At 41.4% G+C, this 27,855-nt stretch overlaps 1 protein-coding gene across 1 annotated transcript in view; it reads right to left on the bottom strand.

Annotated features, from left to right (window-relative positions):
• The window catches only part of MYPN (myopalladin), a 2,267,856-nt gene that overhangs the window by 1,441,770 nt on the left and 798,231 nt on the right, over window positions 1-27,855 (bottom strand). The window contains exon 8 of the mRNA XM_086922400.1: window positions 6,922-6,945. Within this exon, the coding sequence (XP_086778526.1) occupies window positions 6,922-6,945 (24 nt within the window). The remainder of the gene's footprint in view (window positions 1-6,921; window positions 6,946-27,855) is intronic.

The raw sequence follows: 27,855 nt of genomic DNA, 5'->3' as shown, positions 1-27,855 counted from the left end.
TCGCTGGCAGCAAGGGAGTCTGGGGAGTGTAGATCTGCACTCTCCGGCTCCTGTAGTAATCCCTCAGCACTCAGCAATCTTGGCCCCCACCTCAGGCACAACAAACGGCAGGTGGGCTTCCCACACTGCAGGGGTTGTGGTGTCACTTTGTAGGCACCTCCTGGCACTGCAACAGTGTCATTGGAAGCAAGGGAGTATGAAGCGTGTAGTTCTGCACTCTCCCTCTCCCGTAGTAATCCCCCAGCACTCAGCGTCCTGGGCCCCCACCTCAGGCACAACAAACGGCAGGTAAGCTTCAAATGCTGCAGGGGTCAAGGCCTCTCTTTGCAGGCGCCTCCTGGCACTGCGGCAGTGTCGTTAGCAGCAAGGGAGTCTGGGGAGTGCAGTTCTGCACTCTTCCGCTCCCGTAGTAATCCCCCAGCACTCAGCGTATTTGGCCCCCACCCCAGGCACAACAAACGGTAGTTAGGCTTCCCACGCTGCAGGGGTCACGGCGTCTCTTTGTAGGCGCCTTCTGGTGCTGTGTCAGTGTCAATGGCAGCAAGGGAGTCTGGGGAGTGTAGTTCTGCACTCTCCCGCTCCCGTAATAATCCCCCAGCACTCAGCGTACTTGGGCCCCTCCTCAGGCACAACAAACGGCAGGTAGGCGTCCCACACTGCGGGGGTCACGGTGTCGCTTCCTAGGCACCTCCTGGCACTGCGGCAGTGTCATTGGCAGCAGGGGAGTCTGGGGAGTGTAGTTCTGCACTCTCCTGCTCCCATAGTAACTCCCCAGCACTCAGCGTAGTTGGCCCCCACCTCAGGCACAACAAACGGCTGGTAGGCTTCCCACACTGCGGGGAGCACGGTGTTGCTTCCTAGGCACCGCCTGGCACTGTGGCAGTGTTGTTAGAAGCAAGGGAGTCTGGGCAGTGTAGTTCTGCACTCTCCTACTCCTGTAGTAAGTTCCCAGCACTCAGCGTACTTGGCCCCCACTTCAGGCACAACAAACGGCAGGTAGGCTTCCCCTATTTATACTAACAGACTGGGTGTGAGACTTGTATGTACTCTCTTTTACCACAGTTTTTAACCTAGGAAAGGAAGGACGGCAAGTCAAGAGTGAAGTGTACCATGTTTATTCCTGTTATTGCCATGCTGATGTTCTATACATTGACAAGTACCAAAGGGGTTTACTATGATGAAAATCTATATAAATAAAAATGTAACTGTTCGTTTGTTCAAAATCGCAAATCTCCAAAATTTCTCCACCGATTGCTTTGAAATTTTGGCACAACGTTGCATTCGATTACGCGAGTGTTTTTATATACACAACATTGGATACGAATACGCGCGTGTTGAATATGAGCGGTTTTTAATCGAAAGCACAAACGGACACATAAAAATGTCAATGTGCGTTTGATAAAAAACTTAAATCTACAAAAGTTCTTCACCGATTACATTGAAATTTTGACACAACGTTACATTCGAATACGCAAGTGTTTTTATGTACAAAACGTTGGATTCGAATATGCGAGTGTCGAATATGCGCGGTTTTTAATCGAAAGCACAAACAGACAAATAAGACAAATGTGCGTTTGATAAAAAACTTAAACCTGCAAAAGTTTTTCACCGATTGATTTGAAATTTTGACACAACGTTGAATTCGAATAAGCGCATGTCAAATAGGCGCATGTTTTTAATCTAAAGGACGAACAGACCCTATCGATTGGGTTGCTGCGCAACAGCTAAAATAGACGCATAGAGACAATAGTCTACATATATTAGGATGGACAGTTGGTATCAGGATGGCAGACCGGGAAGTGGGTGGCGGGAGGGGGGAGAAGTTGGTTCAGTTGGCAACATTAGGAAAGGACGCATAGAGATAATAGTCTACATATATTAGAATGGACAGTTGGTGTCAGGATGGCAGACTGGGAAGTGGGTGGAGGGAGGGGGGAGGAGTTGGTTCACTTTGCAACATTAGCCCGTGTTAATATATACACAACTTTGGTTTCGAATACGTGCGTGTCCAATACGCGCGTGTTTTTAATCGAAAGACCTAACACAACTATCAATTTGGTTGCTGTTCAACAAATAAAAGGGACGCATATAGACAATAGTCTACATATATTAGGATGGACAGTTGGTGTTAGGATGGCAGACCAGGAAGTGGGTGGGGGGAGGAGTTGGTTCACTTTGCAACCCGAACAGACCCTATCGATTTGGTTGCTGCGCAACAAATACAAGGGACGCATATAGACAATAGTCTACATATATTAGGATAGACAGTTGGTGTCAGGAAGGCAGACCGGTAAGTGGGTGGAGGGAGGGGGGAGGAGTTGGTTCACTTTGCAACATTAAGAAAGGACGCATAGAGACAATAGTCTAAATAAATTAGGATGGACAGTTGGTGTCAGGATGGCAGACCGGGAAGTGGGTGGAGGGAGTGGGGAGGAGTTGGTTCTCTTTGCAACATTAGCGCGTCAGGCCGGGAAATGGGTGGAGGGAGGGTGGAAGAGTTGGTTCACTTGGCAACATTAAGAAAGGACGCATAGAGACAATAGTCTACATATATTAGGATGGACAGTTGGTGTCAGGATGGCCGGCCGGGAAGTGGGTGGAGGGAGGGGGAAGATTTATTTCACTTTGCAACAATAGTGCATGTTTTTATATACACAACTTTGGATTCAAATACGCTCGTGTCCAATACACGCGTGCTTTTAATCGAAAGGCCGAACAGACCCTATCGATTTGGTTGATGCACAACAAATACAAGGGACGCATATAGACAATAGTCTACATATATTAGGATGGACAAAAACATATTGTATACCCACAAGCATCATGAAATTAAACATATTAGAAATGTGCTCCTACTCTTTTCTTTCTCTTCCATTTAACCAGACTGAGCCACAGAAATGTGTGGCCGGGTACAGCTAGTCAATAAAAGAAATGTATCAAAGAAAGAAGGTGAATTGTGCATTTCCTGATCTTGCTCTTCAACGTGGATCTAGCAAATTTAAAGGAAATATAATAAAATTAACTTAAAAAAAAGAAAAATAGACGCTACTCCAGTCTCAAGAATGGGCACGTTGCTTATAATTTCCCATTAGGTGCATATGTCTGCATAGATTTAAAAGAACAATAAAAATGAAAATGAATGCAAGTTAAACTCAGCATGGCATAGCACAACATAACATAACGATGCCTTCTTTCATTTCATGTTCTTTTCTTCTCTTTACTGGTCACATATTCAGTTTCTCTTCTGCCCCACCCTTTCCTCTCCCCCTCCTTCTTACTGTTCCTTGTGAACCAAATTGCCTAGAAGGAACTCATCCTATTACTCAAGATTTCACAGACAAACTGGCAAATCATTACAGGGATAAAGCAGACACGTTGGACTCATACTTAAAACAGAAACAAAGCACCAGCACTAACCCTTGTACAATACAACAATCCAAGAATGTTCTAATCAAGCCTCTCCGATCCTTCCAATACATCTCACACAATGAATTTATGGACCTGGTCAAAGCGAGCACCTGCCGGGAGCCCTTCTGACCCCTGTCCGCCACAAACTTTCAAGACAATTATTTTAACAGCCTCTGCTGCCCCCCCAGTAAGAAGAAGAATCATCAACAATTCCTTAACTACTGGAATATTTCCAGAAGAACTCAAAAAGTCATACATACTCCCTTTACTGAAGAAAACAGACTTGGACCCGCTGAACCCTGATAACTACAGACCCATTACAAATGGACCTTTCTTGGGCAAACTGATAGAAAGAGCAGTGTTCACCCAGATGTCACAATTCATTGAAGAGAAGGACATACTTTCAGACTTCCAAACAGGATTCCGTCTGGGAAGAGGCACTGAATCTGCCCTCCTTGCCATCTGGGATGACCTAAAGAATACAGTTGAATGCAACGCTCAGCTGCCTTTGACACGGTTGACCATGACACTCTGAAACAAAGACTTAATGAAGCCGGCATAGAGGGAACTGCTCTAGACTGGATCGCGTCCTACCTTCTAAACAGAACTAGTGTAATCCATACCCCACCTTTCTCGTCCAAACTGTACTCCACAAAAGCAGGGGTCCCTCAAGGTTCTATCATCTCGCCCATGCTTTTCAACATCTACATGAAGTCATTACCAGTACTGATCAATACATTTCACCTCACATGCTATAACTATGCAGATGACAAGCAAATACTTCTTCAACTGTAATGCCCCAAAGACATTGGAAAATCACCAATTTTCAGCTGTCTCAGAGCAGTGGATCAGTGGATGACTTGGAGCCATCTCAAATAGAATGCTTCAAAAACTGAAATACTCACGTGTGTCGATTGGAAACATTACAACCTGCTTGCCGCATGGCCTGATGAACTGGGATTACTGCTTAAAGTGAATGACCATGGACTCCAAGCTGTCGATGAATGCCCAAGTGGATAAACTAGCAAGATCAAGCTTTGCTACTATAAAAATGCTGCAACGAACTTTCCCTCATTTGGATTTCCACACAAGGTCCAAGCTACCATCTCCCTCGTTCTGTCCAAACTCGATTACGCCAATAGCCTCTACCACTGATCACCTTTAAAGACCATGAAAAGACTACATCGGATTCAGAACTCAGCTGCCAGACTACTCTTGCAGATCAAACCGCGAGACCACATTTCCTCTGCCTTGAAAGCCCTGCATTGGTTACCGGTTGCCAGAAGATCCACGTTCAAGCTGCTTTGTATCACCCACAAAACAATACATGGAATAGGACCATTCTTCATCAGGAATAAAATCACCAAACACAATCAACAAAGTAAACTCCGCTCTAAAGGAGCATCTCGCCTCAAAATCCCACCATACAAGAAAAAAACCAAGGTTGGTACATCCTTCTCTGTTCAAGCAGCCAAACTATGGAACTCTTTACCCCAACATAAGGTCCACCGACAACCAACTTATCTTCAGAAAACTACTCAAGATTTGGCTCTTCCCCACATAAGCACCATACGCAAACAGGCATTTACAGCATATCCCTCTGTATATAAGCATTTGTTTTCACTATAGATAGGTACCTATCTGTGTGTATTACTTTGTATAAACATGTAAAATAATATTATGTTAAGAGAAAAAATAATAATAAATAAATAAAAATAATCTTTGGTCTACATGTACATACTTCCATTGTGCATCTATGTACCTTCCATGTACTTGGATCTGTGTGTCTGTTACTTTTCTCCTGAAAAAGCATATCCAATGCACTACCCTATTTCTCATCCTGTGCCTCTATCAATATCTTTAATCTACATATACTTACCTCCTTTATGTATCTATATACTTTCAATGTACTTATGGATCTATATATTTATCACTTTCTTGAATTTAGCATTTCCAATGCACTACCCTATTTCTCAGCCTATACTTCGCTCAATATATCTTCTAGCCCAACCTTCTGACTTATCTCAAACTTCTTTCTACTACTCCTTACAAAGCACTACTCTATCTCTCATCCTATTACATCTATCATTACATCTTCTACATCCACTCTCTCATGTATCCCAAACCCCATACCACTACTATGATCGCCAAAATAACCCTTTCTAGACTCTCTCCTACTCTATCCCTCCTTGCATCATCAGACACCTCTTTTTACTATACCGATCCCCTAAAACAAACCTTTATAAACTCTTCCGTCTGACTCCTCCCCTCTAAATCTCCTTTTTACTCATCCAAAAGCCTCCTCCTACTACTAAGACATAAAAAAAATCATTCACTCTTTTATCCCTCCACTATCCTTTTCAATCAAAACTAACAGACTAACATGTTCACTTCTCAAATTCCATATTCAACTATACTCCTGTTCTCTAGTATAACTATCAGGCTATTTTTGCTGCTGTATGGAGAAGTAACTATCCTCCCACTTTGTAGAGCAAGCAGATCTTGTATATCCATATTAGTCATGTTGCATGCTTACATGAGCCAGGACTGTCCCTTGGTTTTATGCTTACTATGTAACCCTAAGCATATATAAGGCCTCTGTTTTCTGTACTCCTCAGACTGGCTTATTCAGTTGCTAAGGATTCTGTGTGACGTAGTCTCACTCATTTGAGGTAAATAAAGATGTTCTTTTATATTTCAGCTTCTGTGCCAATTTCTTCTTTGATGGTTTAAAAGGACCAAGTATCAGTGGGACCCCTAAGAAGGTTTCTTGATTTCATCAAATATACTACCCAAATAACTGAATAACATATCCACTACTTAAATTACTTCATATTTACACTATACTAATTTTCAACACTAATCCTTATGGGTTCCGGAGTGGCGTGCTACTCTCCAGAAAAGCGCTTCAACAGCCATCAGGGGTAACACGTGCTATATGAATGCAAATCTTTCTTCCCCTTTTATCCCTCTGCTATTCTTCTCACTTCAGGTAACTGACTAATATCCACCACTGAAATTACTTCATATTTCACCATATTAATTCACCACTAATCCTTTATAGGCTTCCTGAATAGAGTGCGTCAACAAGCGCTATATAAATACAAACCTTCTCTATCCTTCTATTATCATTCCAAATCCAAATAACTGACTAACCTATCCACCACTTAAAATGTACTTGCATGTTTCACTATACTAATTCAACACTAATCCTCTATGGGTCCCGGAGTAGCGTGCTACTCGCCGAAAAAGCGCTTCGACGCCTCGTCAGGGGTAGTAAGCGCTATATAAATGCAATTACAATACAATTACAATTACAATACAATAGGGAAGACAAGGCATTGTGATATCATTCATGGTCCACTTAATTTGTTCTTCATACATGATCAATAGCCTGCATAGAAATGATCTATGGCTAAGCATTAAGAGATCCAACACTCAGAAACTCCAAAGTGCATGATAAACTGTTAGGCATGTTGCATATAATTACATGGTATTTCTCACTGGGCTTACCTGGCTCATCCATTGATCGAGGTTCTATAGGTAGAAAAAAAGAAAATTACATATCAAGACTTAATATTTTTTTGTTTGAAAATAATGTTTGACTCAACTCAAATTCTATGCTGACCATTCATTTTCTAAATATATTTGGCTCACTATCGGACATTGAAAAAAATAGGTGCCATTTCATCATTAATACAATAGTGGATAACATGTATATGCCTCAACAGAAGGGTTACCACAGTACATTTTAAAATTGAACATGCAGGCACTCTTACATCATTAGCGTTTACAAGTGATACTGCCGAAGAAGTGCAGGTGAGGGAAAACTTTACATGACATGTGGAGACCTGTCAATAATCACAAATTAAAAAATACAAAATGGTCATCGGTTGTGCATTTTAACGGTACATGTTCATAACAGAATTTAAAGAAAACAATTACATTTTTAGCACAGTGGCTTTGAAGCTTTCAAACTGTCTATAGATTACCAGAAAAGTGACCAGCATATCATTGTTTGAAGGACACTAGCAGGGTATGATCTTTTAATAAGTATCCCACATGACTACCTCTCACCATCCCCTTGAGCATGTAAATAACAGAAGCATCACTTACTTATTATCCAGTGAAAAAGTTCATGGCAAGCTGAAGTATGAAGTCATGTCATTCGCGGGGATAGCCTGGAACTGTATATCATGTGAACTACTCAGGTATGGTAAATTATAGAATTCTACAGCACAAATTATTAAAAACATTATAGTAATTCTCGGACTGGGATTCATCACCCAGGCTGGAAAAGAGTCTATATACCAAACTGGCCTGGTGATGGTCGATCTTCCCGATTTTTAAGTTGAGCATAGGCAGCGCACATGAGCTGTCTGCAAGACCTGCTGTAATCACTATACGGAGTGTAATCCCACCTGCTTCTTTTCATTTATTCACTCCTACGTCGCCCTTCTTTGCTGACTTCTCATTGGTTAGCGCTCCCGGTACTTCACTTCCGTCTTTCACTCAGGGGCACTGTCCAACTACAGTTTCCTTATGCTGAAGGTGTGTATATGTTTCTTTGGGAACGACTTTTTTTCCTGCTTGTTAATAATTGTGAACATACTTTAACTCCTAGTGCGCCACGCTTTAGGTTTAACTTTCATTCTCATGTTGTGTTACTTCTGGTGCTGCATCTTCCAATGGGGTGCCCTCCCTGGCACACCACAGTGAGCACAAGCTTCTGTTTTGCTGCCTTCTCCCCTGCTCACCTATCCCTCACACAGCTGCCTGCGGTCTCACACAGAGGTCCTTTCCCCATTAACAGGCTTATAAAAATTTACCTTTTCTCCTCACATTTGCCTGAGGGTGCCCAGCACATGCAATTAACACCCTGCATCAGGAAAGTGGGGTGGGAGAGAAACAGGAGTGCTGCAAGAGACAAAGCTGACATTATTTGTCAGTCTTTTGTAAATCTTCAGCTTTCATGCTGCTTCCCCCTATCTCTCTCAGTAGGGAAACAGAAGCTCTGCCATAGTGGGTAATAGTATCCGGGATTAAAAATTCATATAATGTAAACATGTAACAGTGGCTGGTGCATGCTTACTGGCCATGCTAATTGGCTGTGTCAATTCGGAATTTCTCTTCAGGGTTGTAAAATGCATAATTAAATATTATATATAATCATATCCTGAAAGGCTTTTTTAGTCAAATACTGGGGGGAAAAGATTTACAATTGTCAGTGCAGTAGATCCAGTCCATATTTCACTTTCTGATTTTGCATCTGCATCGTCATAATTAGAGGCTCTACGTGTACAGTAAGAGGTGACAAGTGGAGTGTTTACAAGTCACGCTGACATCGGATTGTGAAGCCTGGGGGACAGCATGCTGTCTCCATATTCTGAGCAAACAGCAAGCGATCTACTTAAGGCCAACGCCAAAACTGGCTCAAACCCTACTGAACATAACAAGCAAAGGAAGTCGAATATGTGCCCCATGGTACAATTATGTGTTTTCGAAAGGTGCAGGGCACATCAAACACACCCCACCGTTTTCCACAATCAGTACTTTGCTGAGGATGCCACAGTAGACTTACATGAATAAGTGAAGACTGTCACTGCACTGTGCTGGTCAGAGGAGTGGAAGCATAGAGCATGTTCTCTCTGGGAAAAATAGACATTGTGTTTCCCTGCTGGTCTTTAACACATGTTCAGCTACAAAAGAGCACATTTTGCCCTCTCAATCACGATAGCATGGGTAATTGAAAATTTAGAACTGTACAAATCAACACTATTCCTAAACTATCTAAGCACATTTGAAAAATGCACAGGCTTCCATCATACTAATTTTACACTCAGTTTTGGCATTAACCATTCTGGAATGGGATTTTGTTTTTAATAACTTAACTCTTTCCCTAGCTCTTTTAGCCTTTAGCTACCAGGCGTGAGGGCATGTCTCACAACTACTTCTTAGCTGCCAAATATATCCCAATACAATGTGTAATACCTTCATTCAGTCTTGACTCTTAAAAAACTGGAACTTTGAAATGCGTTCACATATTTAGTCATAGTCTAAATAGGTGCCATCAAGAATTTTGTGTTGGGGTTTCAGTAGTAAGACTAGAGGACTGCACTGTGCTTAATTTGAGCCTGTGGTTGCTGCTGAAGTCACTGGCACTCACTTTTGGAGACTGGCACTTATTTTTCCTCATAAGACATTGCCCAAGAGCAAGTAAGGGAAACACACAAACGGGAAAGATGGAGGAAGAGAAAGGCCGAAAAACAATCACCAAGGGTGAAAGCAGGAACCTGCAAGAGTGATGTAAAGGGGCAGGTAATTTCTGGCAGAGGATTAAAAAGGGCTGAGGTGGTGTCAGGTCTTCCCAGCCTTGGTATTTGGTGCTCTGACTTTAATAAGCCGGTTGCGGGACTCTGTACAGAGGCCTTAAGCACCGCACTCATCATAAGCAATAAATCTTTATTCGATTAAAAATAAAAAAAGAATGCAATTAATTCATACAAAATATTGCAAAAAATCAAACTTAACGAGGAGTTAAAACTATAGACAACTTAGTCGCCAAGTACAAGAGCCTTCCATCAATCTATGTGCAAATATGCATAATACAACATTGTGCAACCATGCTGGTAGCGTATGAGGTGATTTATGTAGTGTATTTGGTACAGACATCCTGGCAATACAAATCTCTAAAACGTATAATTTCATATATAGGACCAATTCAGTATTATATGGAAAATAAACATAGTTTTGTAAGTAGTAACACTTGTACATAACCCTGCAGTAAGAGCATAAACAACATTATGCAACCATGCAAATAGATCATACAGTGATTTATGCATGACTTACAGCACAGTCACCCTGATAATATTGTTCTCTAAAGTCTTATCAGATCATCCATAAAACCAATCCACTAGTCTGTAAAGAATGACATAAAATTTCAAATAGTGACAGTGACAGTCAAATTATACAGGTTGCTTCATGCGACGTAAAGACAAATTATACCAAGATTGGGTAACTTGCCCACCATATTATGCAATGGTACCACACCCACAATAAATCTATATACCACAACACAAACCATGTCGGACTGTAATAATACTTTCTTTTTTTTTTCTTTCGAATACTTTATTTCGGTCAATAGGTCATAAAAGTGCAGGTGCAATAAGTCATACAAAACATTAAAAAAACTTAAAATACACATTGACATGTCCAGCAATTACCTGATTTAGAGTTCAATTGGCACACCTAATTGATATATAATATATAATACCTTGTTGGAAAATGCAATTAATAGTCAAAATTGGAAGATTCAATTTTAGAAAATATAAAGTCTATTGACCCAAAAATGTAATCCCTGTGGTAAAAAAATACCTAAAATTGGTATAAAATACTCCCTCAATCTTGAAATCCACTAAAACTATTTAAAACTATCAAAATATGAGTTAAATAAATAAAAAATAGACCAAGACCTGTTACAAAATATATCAACTTACAACTGTGGGTTGTTTTTCAAATATGACTTACGCACACACCACATAGAAAATAGAAACAGCACTGCAAAAACAATGGGCTTTTCAGTATTATATTTCAGGAGCCTAAATATCTCTACACAACATTTAGACCCCTGGTTTCCGCACAGTTGGATTAGCCATTGATGTCTGGCTTTGAAGAAGGAAACACTAATAGGGCAACCCAATATTCCCAAGGGACTGGGTATCATCAATAACACAAAAATAATCGTCCCTGAAGGAATTATTATAAATTCTTTACCAATTATTTAAGTCACAACAGTGAACAAAATTTCAAAATACTCAAGAGACTATTGTCAAATAACCAATTTGTTTTTACTTTTCATAAGATATATAAAAGCATCTCCTCTTCATTCCGCATAGGTACAAATCCATATGACAATTCATGAATGGCAACTCAAACACAAACTACTACCCAGTTTCATTCACATGAGCAGTGGTTAATGACACTTTTAAAGGTTATATGCTCAGTATTTACAAATTTGCCATTTATACATTTATTCAACATTCATGTACAATATTATGATACAGTGATAGTTGATAATATTCCCAAAAAAGTGTCTTGTCGTCGACGTTTCGGTCTCACGTATTGTAATTTATCGAGACCATCATAAGGAAATGTGTTGCACCATGAATCTATCATAAAACAAGCATATAATATAATCAAAACTACTACCCAATAATTGGGTAGTAGTAGTTGTTTTCATTATGTGTTTCGTCTGCCCAAACATGTGTTTATAAGTGCCTATTTACATAAGTGCTACCTGCCAAACACCAGAGAATACCCGTAAGTGCCTTATGTGTACGAGTAACTCAACTGCTAATAGAGATACCTATTAAAATGTATTCACCAAGTATTCACCAATGGTTCAAGAGACTTGTGGTAAAGGAAGATGCACAGTCCACTGTGTAGGTAAGATTCTTTATTGTAAGTTCCTTCCCAGATATTAAGTAGAGAAGTAAAACCCCACCAGGAGCTAGCTGTTAGCAGCTCAGCCTGAGATGACCAACTGCCACAGTCAGGTAGAGAGAGACACTGTGAGCCGGAGAGTCACCCAGGAATTCTATGATGTCACATATGACATAGTACAGTCTATCTAGTGAGGAACAGTGGAGAGGACATTTACCACACATCCTCTTCCCTTATGGAATAAGAACAGAATAGAAAACACAATAGGCAAAATACCTCAAAAGTATCATCAGCAGGAAAGTACAAGAATGAGCCAAATGAGATGTTCAGAGATAACATTAGCATGAGGTATCAGTAGCAGAAATGTGAACAAAGAAAACTAAATTGTAATACAATATGCCACATCCCCCTCCCTTAACGAACCAAAGCAGCTAAGCTAAGTGGTCACACTCATAACCTCCCCACACATGAGTACACCACAGGGTAAACACCCTAGAACAAAAGTGAGTGTAGACGAAGACGCTAGAGGGAGTAAGAGAGAAAACCCCTTTCAAAAAAATTCACCAAAGAAAAACAATCTTTTCAAAGAACTGGAACTTCCCCTGAAAAAGACATGCTGACACTAAAGATATGATAAATTCACAGCTCAAAGTCTTACCAACATAAAACCCTGGCCACAAGTTACAAGAAGGTAGACTTCGACCAGAACAAAGTGCACATACAGTCTCCACCAAAAGCAAGGGACAGCACAGAGTATGAGGAATGTACCGCAGGACAGTAATCCATGGACTACCCGCAAATACCCAACCTCCCCTGAAAAGGGTACACCACAGGACAGTAATCCTGGGAACCAAAAATGGGGCATGGACTACCCGCAAACACTCAACCTCCCCTGAGAAGGGTACACCACAGGACAGTGGTCCTGGGAACAAAAATGGGGCATGGACTACCCGCAATAACACTGGGAACAAAAATGGGGCATGGACTACCCACAAACACCTCTACATGGGGCATGGACTACCCACAAATACACAATCTCCCCTGAGTAGGGTACACCACAGGATAATAAACTAGGGAACAAGAATAGGGCATGGACTACCATCAAACACCACTACATGGGACATTGACTACCCACACAGACACCACCTCCCCTAGATAGGGTACACTTCAGGATACCAACCCTGACAAAATGCATGAGCATTGACTACCCCACCACACCATACTACGACACACTTTGTAAAGAAGCAACAGGAATTTCCCATGCTAAAAACACACTCCTATACAAAACAAAGCTGTGCTAAATGATACGCATTAGGCGTTGAGAACTGCTACACAAATACATTAATAATATTAGCTCCGGTGAGCGACTTCTCACCCGGGTCTTTAACGCAAGAAGGTCATTCCATTCACTTGTGGAGGAGTCTTGTAGTCCCAAAAATATTTCTGAATCGGAGATCACCGGCAGTAATAGTGTCCCAACTCCGGTCGGCTCTGCGGCAGAGATGTGTAAAAGGACCATTGTTATGATCAGGTTGTTACGATCAGGTTCGCTAGGTGCCGACACAAATCGTGCCCGTCACACCAGGAAATTGAAGACCACAGTGTGCGAGTTTAAATTGAAGCTACACTGGGAACACAACATGGATACTTTGAGCTTTAATTTGCAAGACGCAGCACCAGACAAGAGTACGCAGTACACAATATACTGATCCTGAGCAAGATGGCGGCACGCTGTTACGTCTCTGCCGGATGGTTCACAGCCAAAGCGTGCTGAAAGAAGACAACCGGAAAGCTGCAGCGTGAGAGAAAGCCTGACATCACAGGGGCTTCGCTACGGAGGAAGACCTTCGCTAATTCCTAGATGCATTCTCAACATGCCATCAATTAAACGGTAGCAGGGAAAGAGAAGAGATCGCTGCTGGCCAACCGTCGACCAACCGTCATCAGCATCCAGGACGGTGAGTAGACAATGGCAAAACACCACACTGTGCTTTGTTAATGGCTAGATGCTAAAAACAAAGGCAATCGTCATGGCACAATAAAAAGAAAACTCGGAGACAGTCTCTCATCCGCTCGTGTACATGCGACGCCTTAAATTCCACATAAGATGCCTGAAATGAATTCCTGTTCATAGGACAGAGACAGAGACGCTCACACAAAACAGCGCTGCCGAGAACAACTGATCAATGTCGCAGACCAGATGCCTTCGTCCAAGGTGCAGGAATAGTGCGTTGATTTTAAACAGAATGTCTTTTTAGTAAGAGCTTGTTTCTACATGGAGGAAGGCATAGGCAGAGGGAACTTTAGGGTGTCTTAGAACCCCCAAGGTGCAGGAATAGTGCGTCGATTTTAAACAGAATGGCTTTTTAGTAAGAGCTTGTTTCTACATGCAGGAAGGCATAGGCAGAGGGAACTTTAGAGTGTCTTAGAACCCAAAACGCCTAGGTTGCAGGTTGCAGGCTGACTAAAACACAAACAAACATCAAAGTAAAGTCATGCGCCCAGGGTGCAGGCTGTCCAGGTGGAACACGACACTGGTGGGGTCAGCTGGGCATTACCTTTTAGTTTAAATTCTTGATGTCTTGGGTTCTTTTCTTTGCAGTTGCTTAATTCCTTATTCTTAACTGCACGCGTAGGTTAATCCAGTTCAAAACGTCGCCAAAATGTGGTAAAGGAAGATGCACAGTCCACTGTGTAGGTAAGATTCTTTATTGTAAGTTCCTTCCAAGATATTAAGTAGAGAAGTAAAACCCCACTAGGAGCTAGCTGTTAGCAGCTCAGCCTGAGATGACCAACTGCCACAGTCAGGTAGAGAGAGACACTGTGAGCCAGAGAGTCACCCAGGCATTCAATGATGTCACAGATGACATAGTACAGTCTATCTAGTGGGGAACAGTGGAGAGGACATTTACCACAAGACTTTCACCAACTGTAGCCACGAATATAACCCGGATATACATGTCATGCCACGTGTTGGAATATTCACAAGTATACAAGTCCCAAAAGAATACTCACAGTGTTGACCATAAATTCAAAGCCAGAACGACTGGTCCTGCAAACAAAAAGACCACAACTATGTCTCTGTACTCAAAGCTAGTTCTACATTCAAACTTCTTGTTATTACACTGCACAACTCATTAAATATCTCAATCTTACCTTCAGCCTCTTTTTTCTCTATTTTCTACGGGGGTCTATATGTGAAAGGCGCTTTAATTAGCCCACGTGGAGTTCTGAGAGACAAAGACAGAAATCAGCGTGAAGCGCTCAGTGTACTATACTAATTGGCAACTAGAAGCTACATACTCCTGCAATAACGTTAACGGTTCTAGACATAGCAACTAACTTGAGTAGAATGAATCCACCTCGTACATCCCACTCGTCTTAGCAATCGAGTCGTTGGCGGCGTCCTACTATCCCTCTATGACTTCTGGTCTATGTCATGTGAACTCACGTAAGCCCAAAACGTGTCGGCCATCTTGGGAGCTAAATCAGTGCCTGACCCTCCATGCGTTAGACCTATCGAGGACAGGCAGAGCAAAAACTATCGGCACCCGTGTGACCAAAAGACAATGAACAGAGCGGCAATTTTTGCACTGTAGCGTCACCCCCTAGGCAACATATGTCGGAAAACAGAAGGTGAAACTATCTTCACCAATTATCCGCCAAATGCCTTGCTCATACACTAGCTGTCATTTGGCTCTCAATAGGAATGAGCAGTATCTCCAGAAATGCAATTGTTCTCATTACGACTGCACCCGTCTTAGCATGCTAATTCATGTATATATTCGTACGCATGCCACACCAGCATTGGAAATTATAGATTTGCACTAAATACCACTTACTCAATAAGAGCCTACTAAGGGATATATCCTGTAACTATCTCAACGGACGGTTGCCAGTACCTGCCATTCCACAAAAGAGTTTAACCCCTTCTCTACTGTTTTAGCTGACCAGATCCACCTATTCTCTTTCATGGTGAGCAGACGATCCACATCATGTCTTCTTTTTGACTGTTTAACAGCTTCTAAAACAAACCATTTCATCTTGCATGGGGAGTGTTTTTTAGTTAAATAGTGTTCAACCATTGGAGTTGTCTCAACTTTGCATCTTATCCTAGACTGGTGTTGCATAATTCTTTTCTTCATCTCCTGTGTGGTTTTACCTATGTAATATAAAGCACAGGGGCATTCTATTCAGTAAATCACATTTTTCGTTAAACAATTTGTATGCTGTCTTAAAGTCCAGTTTTTTCCATTAATACAACAGGTTTTTACAACAGATGTTGTTTGACAAGCAACACATGAACCACAAGGAAAGTGCCCTACCACAGGCATCAGTCCCCACATATTTTGAATTGAATTACCAATTGGTTCTTTATATGCCTTTACCAGATGGTCCCTCAGATTGCGCGATCTTTTAAAAGCGAACCGTGGTACAGGAAGCTGTGGTTCAATTTTCTGTATGAGATGCCAGTTTTTTGACACTATCTTTTCTATTCGATTCGATTCTGATCCAAATGTAGTGACACATGTGATTGAATCGCTATCAGTGTCTTGTGCGACTTTTGGTTCTAGCAGGGCCTCTCTGTCATAATACCATACCCGTTTCATTGAGCGTTTCATAAATCTGTATGGATAACTTCTCATTGACAATTTTGTTTGAAGAATTTTTGCCTCTTTAAAATAATCCTCCCTTCTGGTACAATTCCGTCTAAGACGTAAGAACTGACCAAAAGGGAGATTGCGCAGGTGGTGACTTGTATACTTGAGAAGTGTATTGCGCGCTGTTGGCTTTGTAAAAAGACTTGTAGCAAGTTTTCCCTCATCATTCCAGATTCTTAGATCCAGGAAGCTTATACATTCCATGTCGTATTCCATGGTAAATTGCAGGATATTATCCTGTCTATTTAGCCATCCATGGAATTCTTTTAATCGTGAAATTGGACCTTCCCAGATTAAACTGACATCACCAATATAGCGCAAATACTCTTTTATGCAACTTATAAATGGATTGTTATTATAAAAAAAAATTCTTCAAATGTGGATACAAACAGATTTGCTGTATCCGGGGCAAAAATTTCCCCATGCCACACCTTTCAGTTGACCATAAAAATCCCCATTGAAGATAAAGTAATTGTCTTCCAATGCAATCTTAGCACATTTAACGATGAAATCCGTTGGGCCTTGATGAGGGCCGGGTCTTTTTTCTAGAACTTCTCTGATAACGTCTAGGGCCTCCGCTTGTGGTATGCTTGTATACAAGCTTTCTATGTCCATGGTGACCAGGACATTGATTTTGGTTGTTATATGTTTGGCCTTCCAAGCGGTTAATCACACTTGTATTGTCTCTGGTAAAGGATTTGGTCAGTAACACTTCTGCTTTTAAAAAGACATCTACATATTCCGCCAAAGGTTATAGAATTGACTGGCATCCTGCAACAATTGGCCTCCCTGGAGGTTTTTTGTCGTCTTATGGACTTTTGGTAGCGTATAAAACGCCAGAATTCAAAAGTCCTTTTTGTTTAGATAATCAAACTCTTTTTGGCTTAACCACAGGCCATCCAGACCCTGCCTCGTAAGACAAAGAATATTTGACCTGATCTTGTCTGTAGGATCTCTAGGCAGGTTCTTGTAATGTGTGTTATTCTGCAATTGTCTCAATACTTCGTGATCATAGTCAGCCTTGTCCTGTATTACAATACTTCCACCCTTGTCGGCCGGTTTTATCACTATTTCATCCCGGCCGGCAAGGGTTCTGAGAGTATCATATTCGTCTTTCGAAAAATTATATTTAATATACTTACTGTCATTAAACATTTGCTCAACTTCAGTTAGTTCTACATTTTCTAAAGTGAGTAGTTCCTTAGGCATCAAGTTTGTTGCCGGAAAAAATGTAGACGGACACCTTAATCCTGTTACTGTTTTTTGCGTCATAAGGGGCTCTTTGTTAAAGAAGTATTTGAGGCGTATTAATCTGAATAGTTTGTACATTTCAACCTGAGTATTAAACTGATCATTTCTGCTCATTGGTACGAATGACAAACCATGGCTTAGTATATCAATCTCTTTTCTACTTAATTCATGTGAAGATAAGTTGAAAATTGGTACTACCTCCAGGTTGGAATTATTCTGAGTAGTCATTGTAGATAGATTATTACTGGAGATGGATTCTACCACTCGTAATAACTGTTCCTCGTTTGACGGAAACCCGGGGTGTATTGGTTCCTGTACCAGCCCCTCCGGGTGTACCGAATACGTCCTCTCTGGGGGGCCTGACCTCTCCCTAGAAAAGTATGTGTAGTGGGGTTTTGGCCTCTCCCAAATCTAAAGTTGGAAGGATTACCTCGTCCAGTATTCTCCTCCGAGCTAGAGGATCCTGTAACAGAAAAATTGGTATGTTTTGGCGCCCAATTAGATTGATTGGGGTCAAAAAAATCTTTTTTCAGGTAAGGATATGTGCGATCTCTTGCGTAGTTTTTTATATCCTTCTGGAGTTTTTCTGTCTTTTTTTAATATATTAGTTCTCATCAAGTCCCAACGGATTTCATTGTTAAATGTGCTAAGATTGCATTGGAAGACAATTACTTTATCTTCAATGGGGATTTTTATGGTCAACTGAAAGGTGTGGCCATGGGGGCAATCTTTGCCCCGGATATAGCAAATCTGTTACATCCACATTTGAAGAAAAAGCGATTTATAATAACAATCCGTTTATAAGTTGCATAAAAGAGTATTTGCGCTATATTGACGATGTCTGTTTAATCTGGGAAGGTCCAATTTCACGATTAAAAGAATTTCATGGATGGCTAAATACACAGGATAATAACCCGCAATTTACCATGGAATAGGACATGGAATGTATAAGATTCCTGGATCTAAGAATCTGGAATGATGAGGGAAAACTTGCTACAAGTCTTTTTACAAAGCCAACAGCGCGCAATACACTTCTCAAGTATACAAGTCACCACCCGCGCTATCTGCCTAATAATCTCCCTTTTGGTCAGTTCTTACGTCTTAGATGGAACTGTACCTGAAGGGAGGATTATTTTAAAGAGGCAAAAATTCTTCAAACAAAATTGTCAATGAGAATTTATCCATACAGACTTGTGAAACGCTCAATGAAACGGGCAGGGTATTATGACAGAGAGGCCCTGCTAGAACCAAAAGTCGCACAAGACACTGTTAACGATTCAATCACATGTGTCACTACATTTGGATCAGAATCGAATCGAATAAAAAAAGATAGTGACAAAAAACTGTCATCTCATACAGAAAATTGAACCACAGCTTCCTGTACCACGGTTCGCTTTTAAAAGATCGCGCAATCTGAGGGACGATCTGGTAAAGGCATATAAAGAACCAATTGATAATTCAATTCAAAATATGTGGGGACCGATGCCTGCGGTGGGGCACTTTTCTTGTGGTTTATGTGTTGCTTGTCAAACAACATCTGTTGTAAAAACCTGTTGTATTAATGGAAAAATTGGACTTTAAGACAGCATACAAATTGTTTAACGAAAAATGTGATTTACTGCATAAAATGCCCCTGCGCTTTATATTACATAAGTAAAACCACACAGGAGGTAAAGAAAAGAATTATGCAACACCAGTCTAGGATAAGATGCAAAGTTGAGACAGATCCAATGGTTGAACACTATTTAACTAAAAAACACTCCCCATGCGAGATGAAATTTTTTGTTTTAGAAGCTGTTAAACAGTCAAAAAGAAGACATGATATGGATCGTCTGCTCACCATGCAAGAGAATAGGTGGATCTGGTCAGCTAAAACAGTAGAGAAGGGGTTAAACTATTTTGTGGAATGGCAGGTACTGGCAACCCTCCGTTGAGATAGTTACAGGAAATGTCCCTTAGTAGGCTCTTATTGAGTAAGTGGTATTTAGTGCAAATCTATAGTTTACAATGCTGGTGTGGCATGCGTATGAATATATACATGAATTAGCATGCTAAGTCGGTTGCAGTCGTAATGAGAACAATTGCATTTCTGGAGATACTGCTCATTCCTATAGAGAGCCAAATGACAGCTAGTGTATGAGCAAGGCATTTGGCGGATAATTGGCGAAGATAGTTTCACCTTCTGTTTTCCGACATATGTTGCCTAGGGGGTGATGCTACAGTGCAAAAATGGCCGCTCTGTTCGTTGTCTTTTGGTCACACAGGTGCCGATAGTTTTTGCTCTGCCTGTCCTCGATAGGTCTAACGCATGGAGGGTCAGGCACGGATTTAGCTCCCAAGATGGCCAACACGTTTTGGGCTTACGTGAGGTCACATGATATAGACCAGAAGTCATAGAGGGATAGTAAGACGCCGCCAACGACTCAATTGCTAAGACGAGCGGGATGTACGAGGTGGATTAATTCTCCTCAGGTAAGTTGCTATTTCTAGAACCGTTAACGTTATTGTAGGAGTGTGTAGCTTCTAGTTGCCAATTAGTATAGCATACTGAGCGTTTCACGCTGATTTCTGTCTTTGTCTCTCAGAACTCCACGTGGGCTAATTAAAGCGCCTTTCACATATAGACCCCCGTAGAAAATAGAGAAAAAAGAGGCTGAAGGTAAGATTGAGATATTTAATGAGTTGTGCAGTGTAATAACAAGAAGTTTGAAGGTAGAACTAGCTTTGAGTACAGAGAAATAGTTGTGGTCTTTTTGTTTGCAGGACCAGTCGTTCTGGCTCTGAATTTATGGTTAACACTGTGAGTATTCTTTTGGGACTTGTATACTTGTGCATATCCCAACACGTGGCATGACATGTATATCTGGGTTATATTCGTGGCTACAGTTGGTGAAAGTCTCTTGAACCATTGGTGAATACTTGGTGAATACGTTTTAATAGGTATCTCTATTAGCAGTTGAGTTACTCGTACACATAAGGGGCCTACGGGTATTCTCTGGTGTTTGGCAGGTAGCACTTATGTAAATAGGCACTTATAAACACATGTTTGGGCAGACGATACACATGGTGAAAACAAGAGATTATTGGGTAGTTGTTTTGATTATATTATATGCTGTTTTATGATAGATTCATGGTGCAACACATGTCCTGATGATGGTCTTGATGAATTACAATACGTGAGACCGAAACGTTGACGACAAGACACTTTTTTGTGAATATTATCAGCAATCACTGTATCATAATATTGTACATAAATGTTGAATAAATGTATATATGGCAAATTTGTAAATACTGACCATATAACCTGTAAAAAGTGTTATTAACCACTGCTCATGTGAATGAAACTGGGTAGCAGTTTGTGTTTGAGTTGCCATTCATGAATTGTCATATGGATTTGTACCTATGTGGAATGAAGAGGAGATGCTATTATATATCTTATGAAAAGTAAAAACAAACTGGTTATTAGACAATAGTCTCTTGAGTATTTTAAAATTTTGTTCACTGTTGTGACTTAAATAATTGGTAAAGAATTTATAATAATTCCTTCAGGGGCGATTATTTTTGTGTTATTGGCTTTGAAGTAGCCAGGACAGAAAAAGAATACATGAAGTTCTGTTTCAACCTCAGTGCTACTAACCTGGCATCCTAAAGAAAACGTGCCTGCCCAGTTATTGGAAATTGCGCGCAGGTGAAGGGCCCTGTGTCTATATTGTGTACATAATTTCCTTGCCAGTGCTAGTTGGATATCATCCGGTAAAGACTCTAAGATATAATATTCCTTAACTCTCATGAGTGTACCTATTGCTGAGCTCTCCTGTAAGTTTTCTCTCCCTATAGCTCACTACCAATTCATTCCTATTAATTGCAGGACATGTTATCTCAGGATTATCCCATAGGCTCGATCTGCCTATACTTCAGAGTGCATCTCTGATATGTCAAACCATGCTAATTTCCTGCACCCGGTAGATCTCCTGTAGCTCTGCCCTCCATACAGCCAGTTCTGGGGTCACCCATAAACGACACCAAAAGGTTAGAGGTCTAAGAACAATTTCTTCTGAAAATGGTCTCACCCCTAGATCCAAACACAGAGGAGTAAGTGGGGAGCTGGGGAGGAGACCAAATAGTGGCCTTGTAATATTGTTCTCAGTCTGGTTGCTATTCCTTAGAGAACAATGCCGCCATATTTCAGGCCCATACATTACACGCACCCCTTGCCTGCACTTTGCAAATCTCCACAATTGGACCAACGAGTTTGTGGAAAGAATTCCTAAATAGCTTGACCAGCCCCCCTGTTGTTTACGCTAACCTGAGGCATGTTTTATTTATTTGTGTCCCTTTTCAATTTTTTTTGTTAGGGTAACCCCATGGTACTCAAATACAGATACCCTCTCCAGTGGGATGCCCTTCAAACAGGGATTAGGTTGTGTCAAGCTAATTGGGTTAAAGACAATATATTTTGTCTTCAGAAGGTTAACTTCCAGCTCCCTGTGTACAAAAGGAATCAAATCTGGAGAGGATCCTCTGGATACCCTTTGGTGACTTTGAAAGCAGTAATGTGTTGTCAGCAAAAATCATTGCCGGCACATTGCTGTGTTCTATTTTTGATGCATCAATGTCGTTCTCCTTATTCAGTGCATCAACCAAAGCGTTAATGTAAAGACAGAACAAGGTGACTGCAAACACACATGCTAGTCTGACAACTTTTTTTACTGCTAATGGTGTTGTGAGTTTACCCTGTTTTCTGTATCTAATTTGGGCAACATTGTCTTCATGTAAACGCCTAAGCAGATGACACAGATAAATAGGGACCCCTAACTCACTTAATACAGCCCATAGTTTATCTCTGGGAAGCAGATCAAATGCGGATTTTAAGTCCACAAAGATTATGTAGAGGCTGCCACCCTCTATGGACATTAGTTTCCAGTATAGAAGTTGGGGTTTAAATATTTGGTGGAAAGTTGAGATGTTTTTCCTAAAACCAGATTGGAATGAGCTCAAGATTTTGTGTTCGTCCATCCAAGTCTGGTAATGGTCAAGCAATACCCGAGCAAAGACCTTCAGTGTTACATCAATTACACTGATGGATCTATAGTTAACAGGCAGGAGTGGTGAGCCCTTTTTATATACTTGGAGAATTTCAGCACTGGCCCATGTCGCAGGGATCGCCATTCTCTGCAACATAGCATTAAATAAAATCCACAAGTAGGGGCCCCATATTGTTGGCTCTGCACGGAAGAGTTCCCCTGGTATCTTGTATAGCCCAGGTGCTTTAGACAAGCTATTTTGCTTATAGCGCTGACTATTTCAGTGAGAGTTATCTCAGGGGCTTCACTAGGTGTATTCTGCATTGGAATATTTCCTAGGGCTGTACTGGTACTTGCTGCCTCCGGCATATTATAAAGGGTCTTTAAATGTTCCTTACAGGTGTCTGCCACTATATTTGGTTCTATGGCCTGCATCCCACCACTACAGCCTGTATTGACTACATTCCTAAAGGCTTTAATGTCCTTAATTGACAGGGCCTTTTTTGGAGAGTCCCATTTGCCTATGTACAAGTTTTTTTGCTTAGATGATGCTGTCTCTATATGACACCCTCTTTGCTTTGATTTGGATTCTGTCCTTGGCTTTGGTTTAGATTCCATCTAGCAGAGCCAATTTGGACTTCCGGCAACTATCATAAAACCAGGAAAGCTTAACCTTTATTGCCTCCTAAAAGTTAATGGAAAAAATATATCGGTCAAACTAGAAGTCAACACTTCATGGGTCTCTGCAACTCCAGTTATGGAGGTAAGAGTACTGTCTGTAGTAATACGCTTTTTCACTTCCAATAGGATCGAAAAACAGTTTTGTATAAAGAGGCTAACTTATCTGCAGATTGTTGGATTACTGGCCACCATATTCTTCTCCTATTATTAGTGAGTATTAGTCCATCATCTGGTAATATTTTTAAGCTAGAGTTTTCCTCAGATATCAATAACTCTACCTTCACTATCAGGTCATTGTGATCACTGTTGTTTTGAGGCAGGACAGCAAAATCAACAACTGTGTTCCACAGCCTGGTTTCTACCAGGATGTAATCTAATATGGAGGATTGCCCAAATATATTAAAAGTATGCTTCCCTGGGGAATCTGATTTTGTGTGACCATTACAGACTCTTAAAGAATGGTTTGGGGTGAGAGATTTAATCTGAAGAGCCAACGGAGTCCAAGCACTATATTTGACTCTGGAATTGCCCAAAACAACTGTCTTTGCAAGGGGTTCCATCATTAAGAACAGTCAGGGACTCAAAATTGGCAATTAAAATAACCACCTATGACCATCAAAATGTTTGTGTGATGGTGGGGATAAAATTATCTAGTTGTTTAATGGTCAGAAATTCATGACTATTACTTAGAGGCCTAGAGTAAACATTAACATGTGCTAATTAAACCTTGATGTAAAAAGGAAATACAATGCATTGGACATCATTGGAGGAAGACTTCAGCTGCTTGACTGTACAACCCAAATGTGTGCCTACCCAAATACAGAGTACACCAGATGACCTGCCCTTCCCTCTGGTGGTTGTATCTATTTGAAATGACACAAATCCCAACCGCAGACATCCTCCCTGGCCCAGGTTTCCTGAAACATACGTATATCCTGTTGGTCTACAAATATCCCACAGTCAGGACAGTCCAGTTTGTATCTCAGACCAGCAACATTCAAGGAGAGGACCTTCAACTTAGTTAGTTCTTTACAATTTCCCAAGTTATCTGATATCAATATTAGGGGGCAAAGTTTCCCTCGAAGTGTCATCAGCACTTTTTCCCATGGGTCTTTGTTTAAGCACCACTACAGTGTACAATGTTTGCTGGAGAGCTTAAAGCTTCAGTTGTTTCTAGCACATTAACCTGAACCAGGGCTAAGGGTGTGCAAGTTAGAATATCATTCAAAGCCTGCTGCTCAATGATGGGCTCTTTTCTGCTTGCTCTATAGTCCCAGACTGGGTGTTTGGCTACAGGAAGCACATTTACGCCTTCATCCTCTATCCCATACATGGTTCTTGAATAACACGAACCCCTGGTTGGAATATCCGTCTCCTTATGGGTCCTTTGGTAGTCAGTCTACCTCTTCTAGGACCCCAAATCTATTGGCTGTGGGTAGATTGTGCAACAGGGGTCTGGGTCATTGGTGCCACTGCCATGGTTGCTGTCAGTTTTGATTCTACATGCCCAGTCCTAGACTATTGTGCACCCTGGATGGCATTGCTATACATAGATTATAAAAATAGCTGAGCAGTAGGGGTTTATCACCATGCATGCATCCTGTCTAAGATGATTCATACATAAAAGTCTATGGACCATGATGGATTAAAAAAATTAACCACTATGCAATCATTCTTTAGATCTTTTGGTCTGTTACCCACCCAACTGACTCTACCTGTCATGATGATCTCAACTGCAAATTCACAGACAAAAATACCTCTGCCTGAAAAGCAAGCATTTATTCTTTAATTCAAGATAAATTGCCCTCGGTCCTGTTTTTAGCTCAGGTACACCTGCTCATACAATGACATTCAGAGATGATGCAGGGGAAAAATTAATAGTTGGCAGAACAACCCTCTCGTCTCTTAACATTTAGACTAGACTCGGTCACCCCTCCCTCTCTCCTATACCTAGGCCCATGCATATGCGTGCTATCTATCATAGTTGCCATGCGATGATGACCCGGGTCACCACTCCTAGTCTCCCGATTATCGTCACCAAAATCGGCAGGAGGGGTGGTGTTTTGGACATGGGGTGTTTCTGGTCTTGATGCAGATGTTGCATTACCTGTATGGCAGCTAGCATCTGTCCCCCCCACTAAGGTTGAGGCGTGCCTACCAGCCCTATTTTCATACAGTTCAGCCAGCTTCTCTACGTGAGTTACCAGAGATGTAAGTTCATCTTTCACAATGTATATAAAGGGACCTTTAGGTCCGCCACCAGATTGCTATCCATGCTGAATAGTCCATTTCAACTTGTGCACTACCAGTATGGTACATGTTCAGGTCCTGGTCATCCAGGCACTTCGAGGTTTCAAGAGTTCCGTCATTAGTCTTTTGTTTGGGTTTCCCACTTTTGGCAGGGCCTGGATTAACACCCTCCTTCCGTCTGTGCACTTTAGGTACATCTCTCTCCTTTATGCATTCAACATGTGGGGTCAAAGTAGAGTTAGTTTCCAAAACACAGGTATCAGTGGGTGAATCCAGGCCAATCGAGGAACAGCGGAGATCTGGGGTAAGTGACAGCTGTCTTTCAGTAAGTTCTATTGCAGTTACCACCACACCTATGGCACTCTGTAACATCCAGTCAATTGAGGTTGGTAGCAGGGATGAAGATATTGGCTGGGGCTGTACTTGCTGTTTGCCCAGGTGTGTCCATTTCCCCATTGCTGCTTGGTGATTATTAATTGCAATAATCAGAATAAAATGACCACACACTACTGGTTTACTTGTGATACTACCAGGATACAAGGGAAAAAGTGGGGTCAGGGTACAATGACTGGGAAGCAGTATGCTTTGTACAAAAACAATACTAAAAATAGTCACTAGTGTTATACTGACCCGTACTGACATCCTTGGCTAGATGTCAGTCATAGTCCTTAACCGCTTTAGTCAATGTGTGGGAATATAAGATCGAAGTAGCAGACTTTAAAAAGACCAAAAAACAAGAGGGGGCCAGCTCGGCCTCTTCCGGTCACTGACGGCAAGGATGGGTCCACACATGGCCCTGGGTCGGTCCGGGCGCTGACGCGCTCTTCGCGAAGCGGGACCGCAAGTCTGGATTTCAGAGCTTCTGAGCGTGACGGGATAGAGCTGGCACACAGCAAAGAAGCCTGGAAGCTGTAGTCCTCCTAGGGCACATTGAAAATGGGTCCCGCGCAGTAGAACCTCAAGCCTGGCTTTAAGCGCCTCTGGGTGCGAGGAGATGGAGCAGGCACCCAGCAAAGGAGCCTGGGGGTTGTAGTCCTGAGCAGGAATCTGTGAGTGCATGTGGGGTCCAGACACTGCTATTGCTCCCGGGCGGTGTCAGATTCGAGGCCAAACGGACAAAAGCGGTCATGCTGCGTACATTAAGAGCGGGACCTGGAAGAGTCTGTCGCTGGCGCCGAACTGCTGCTAATAAGCTAATCATTCTAAATATAGTAGGGCTGGTCTACATCTTCTAATGTTAAGTAACCTGAGTAAGGTGATTAGGAAAAGTTTCCTTGGTACTGTGTATAATTCACAGAAAAAGGAGACATGTATCAAAGTTTGTGTAGACTCTGAATTACATGGAAAAGACACAAGGTCCTTTTCACAAAATGCATCTCTTATATAGCACCGTATTCATTATTTTACAAATTAAGCACTGGGAATGAAGCATGAGAGAGACATTTTGAGACCTACCCAAAGAGCTGCCATGGATTGATTTTCTCTTTACTGACACTAAATTGTTAGGATGATCGTCATCTGGATCTTTGTAACTCTTATGGGCACTTTTGCTGAAGAGATAGGTAAGTCTCACTCGCTTACTCACTTGGCGCTTCCTGTTATATTTGTATTTTTTTCTAACCACTACTATGCTCATCGTGGCTCTACTTGAAAGAGAATGTGGGAGATGCGAGAGAAATGTCAGGGTGGAAAACTACAGCTAGGTAGCTTTGACGAACTCCACTCTCCACAGTGTCAATGTCTCACAAGTCTGATATGGTGTCTCTTATTAAATGCAAGACGGGAAGAAGACAGCTCAAGTCTGTGCAGTGTGTCTTTAAAGTTAGTGATGATCTACTACCCAAACCTTATTTATCTAAGCCAAACCTTTCCCAACTCATCACAAAGTAGAGTAAGGGGAAATTGTTTAGGTAAATAAAACCATAACAATTTTGGCTTAGAAACAAGGTAAACACAAGCTTCATAGTTGCAATGAGACTTAATAAACATTTCATATAACATTAAGTCATTTTACAGAAATGGTCAAATAATATTCGTAATTTAAAAGAGTAAAGGCCATGAGGCTAGCAAGAGCTGGAAAACGCAGGCTTCTTTCTTAAACTGAGACATGATTAACATTTTTATCTAAAAATGGATTC

This window comes from Lissotriton vulgaris, chromosome 5 (genome assembly GCF_964263255.1).
Source record: "Lissotriton vulgaris chromosome 5, aLisVul1.2, whole genome shotgun sequence".
Classification (NCBI taxonomy): domain Eukaryota; kingdom Metazoa; phylum Chordata; class Amphibia; order Caudata; family Salamandridae; genus Lissotriton; species Lissotriton vulgaris.
Note: the sequence above shows the minus strand (reverse complement) of the source record. Positions and strands in the feature narration are given on the sequence as shown.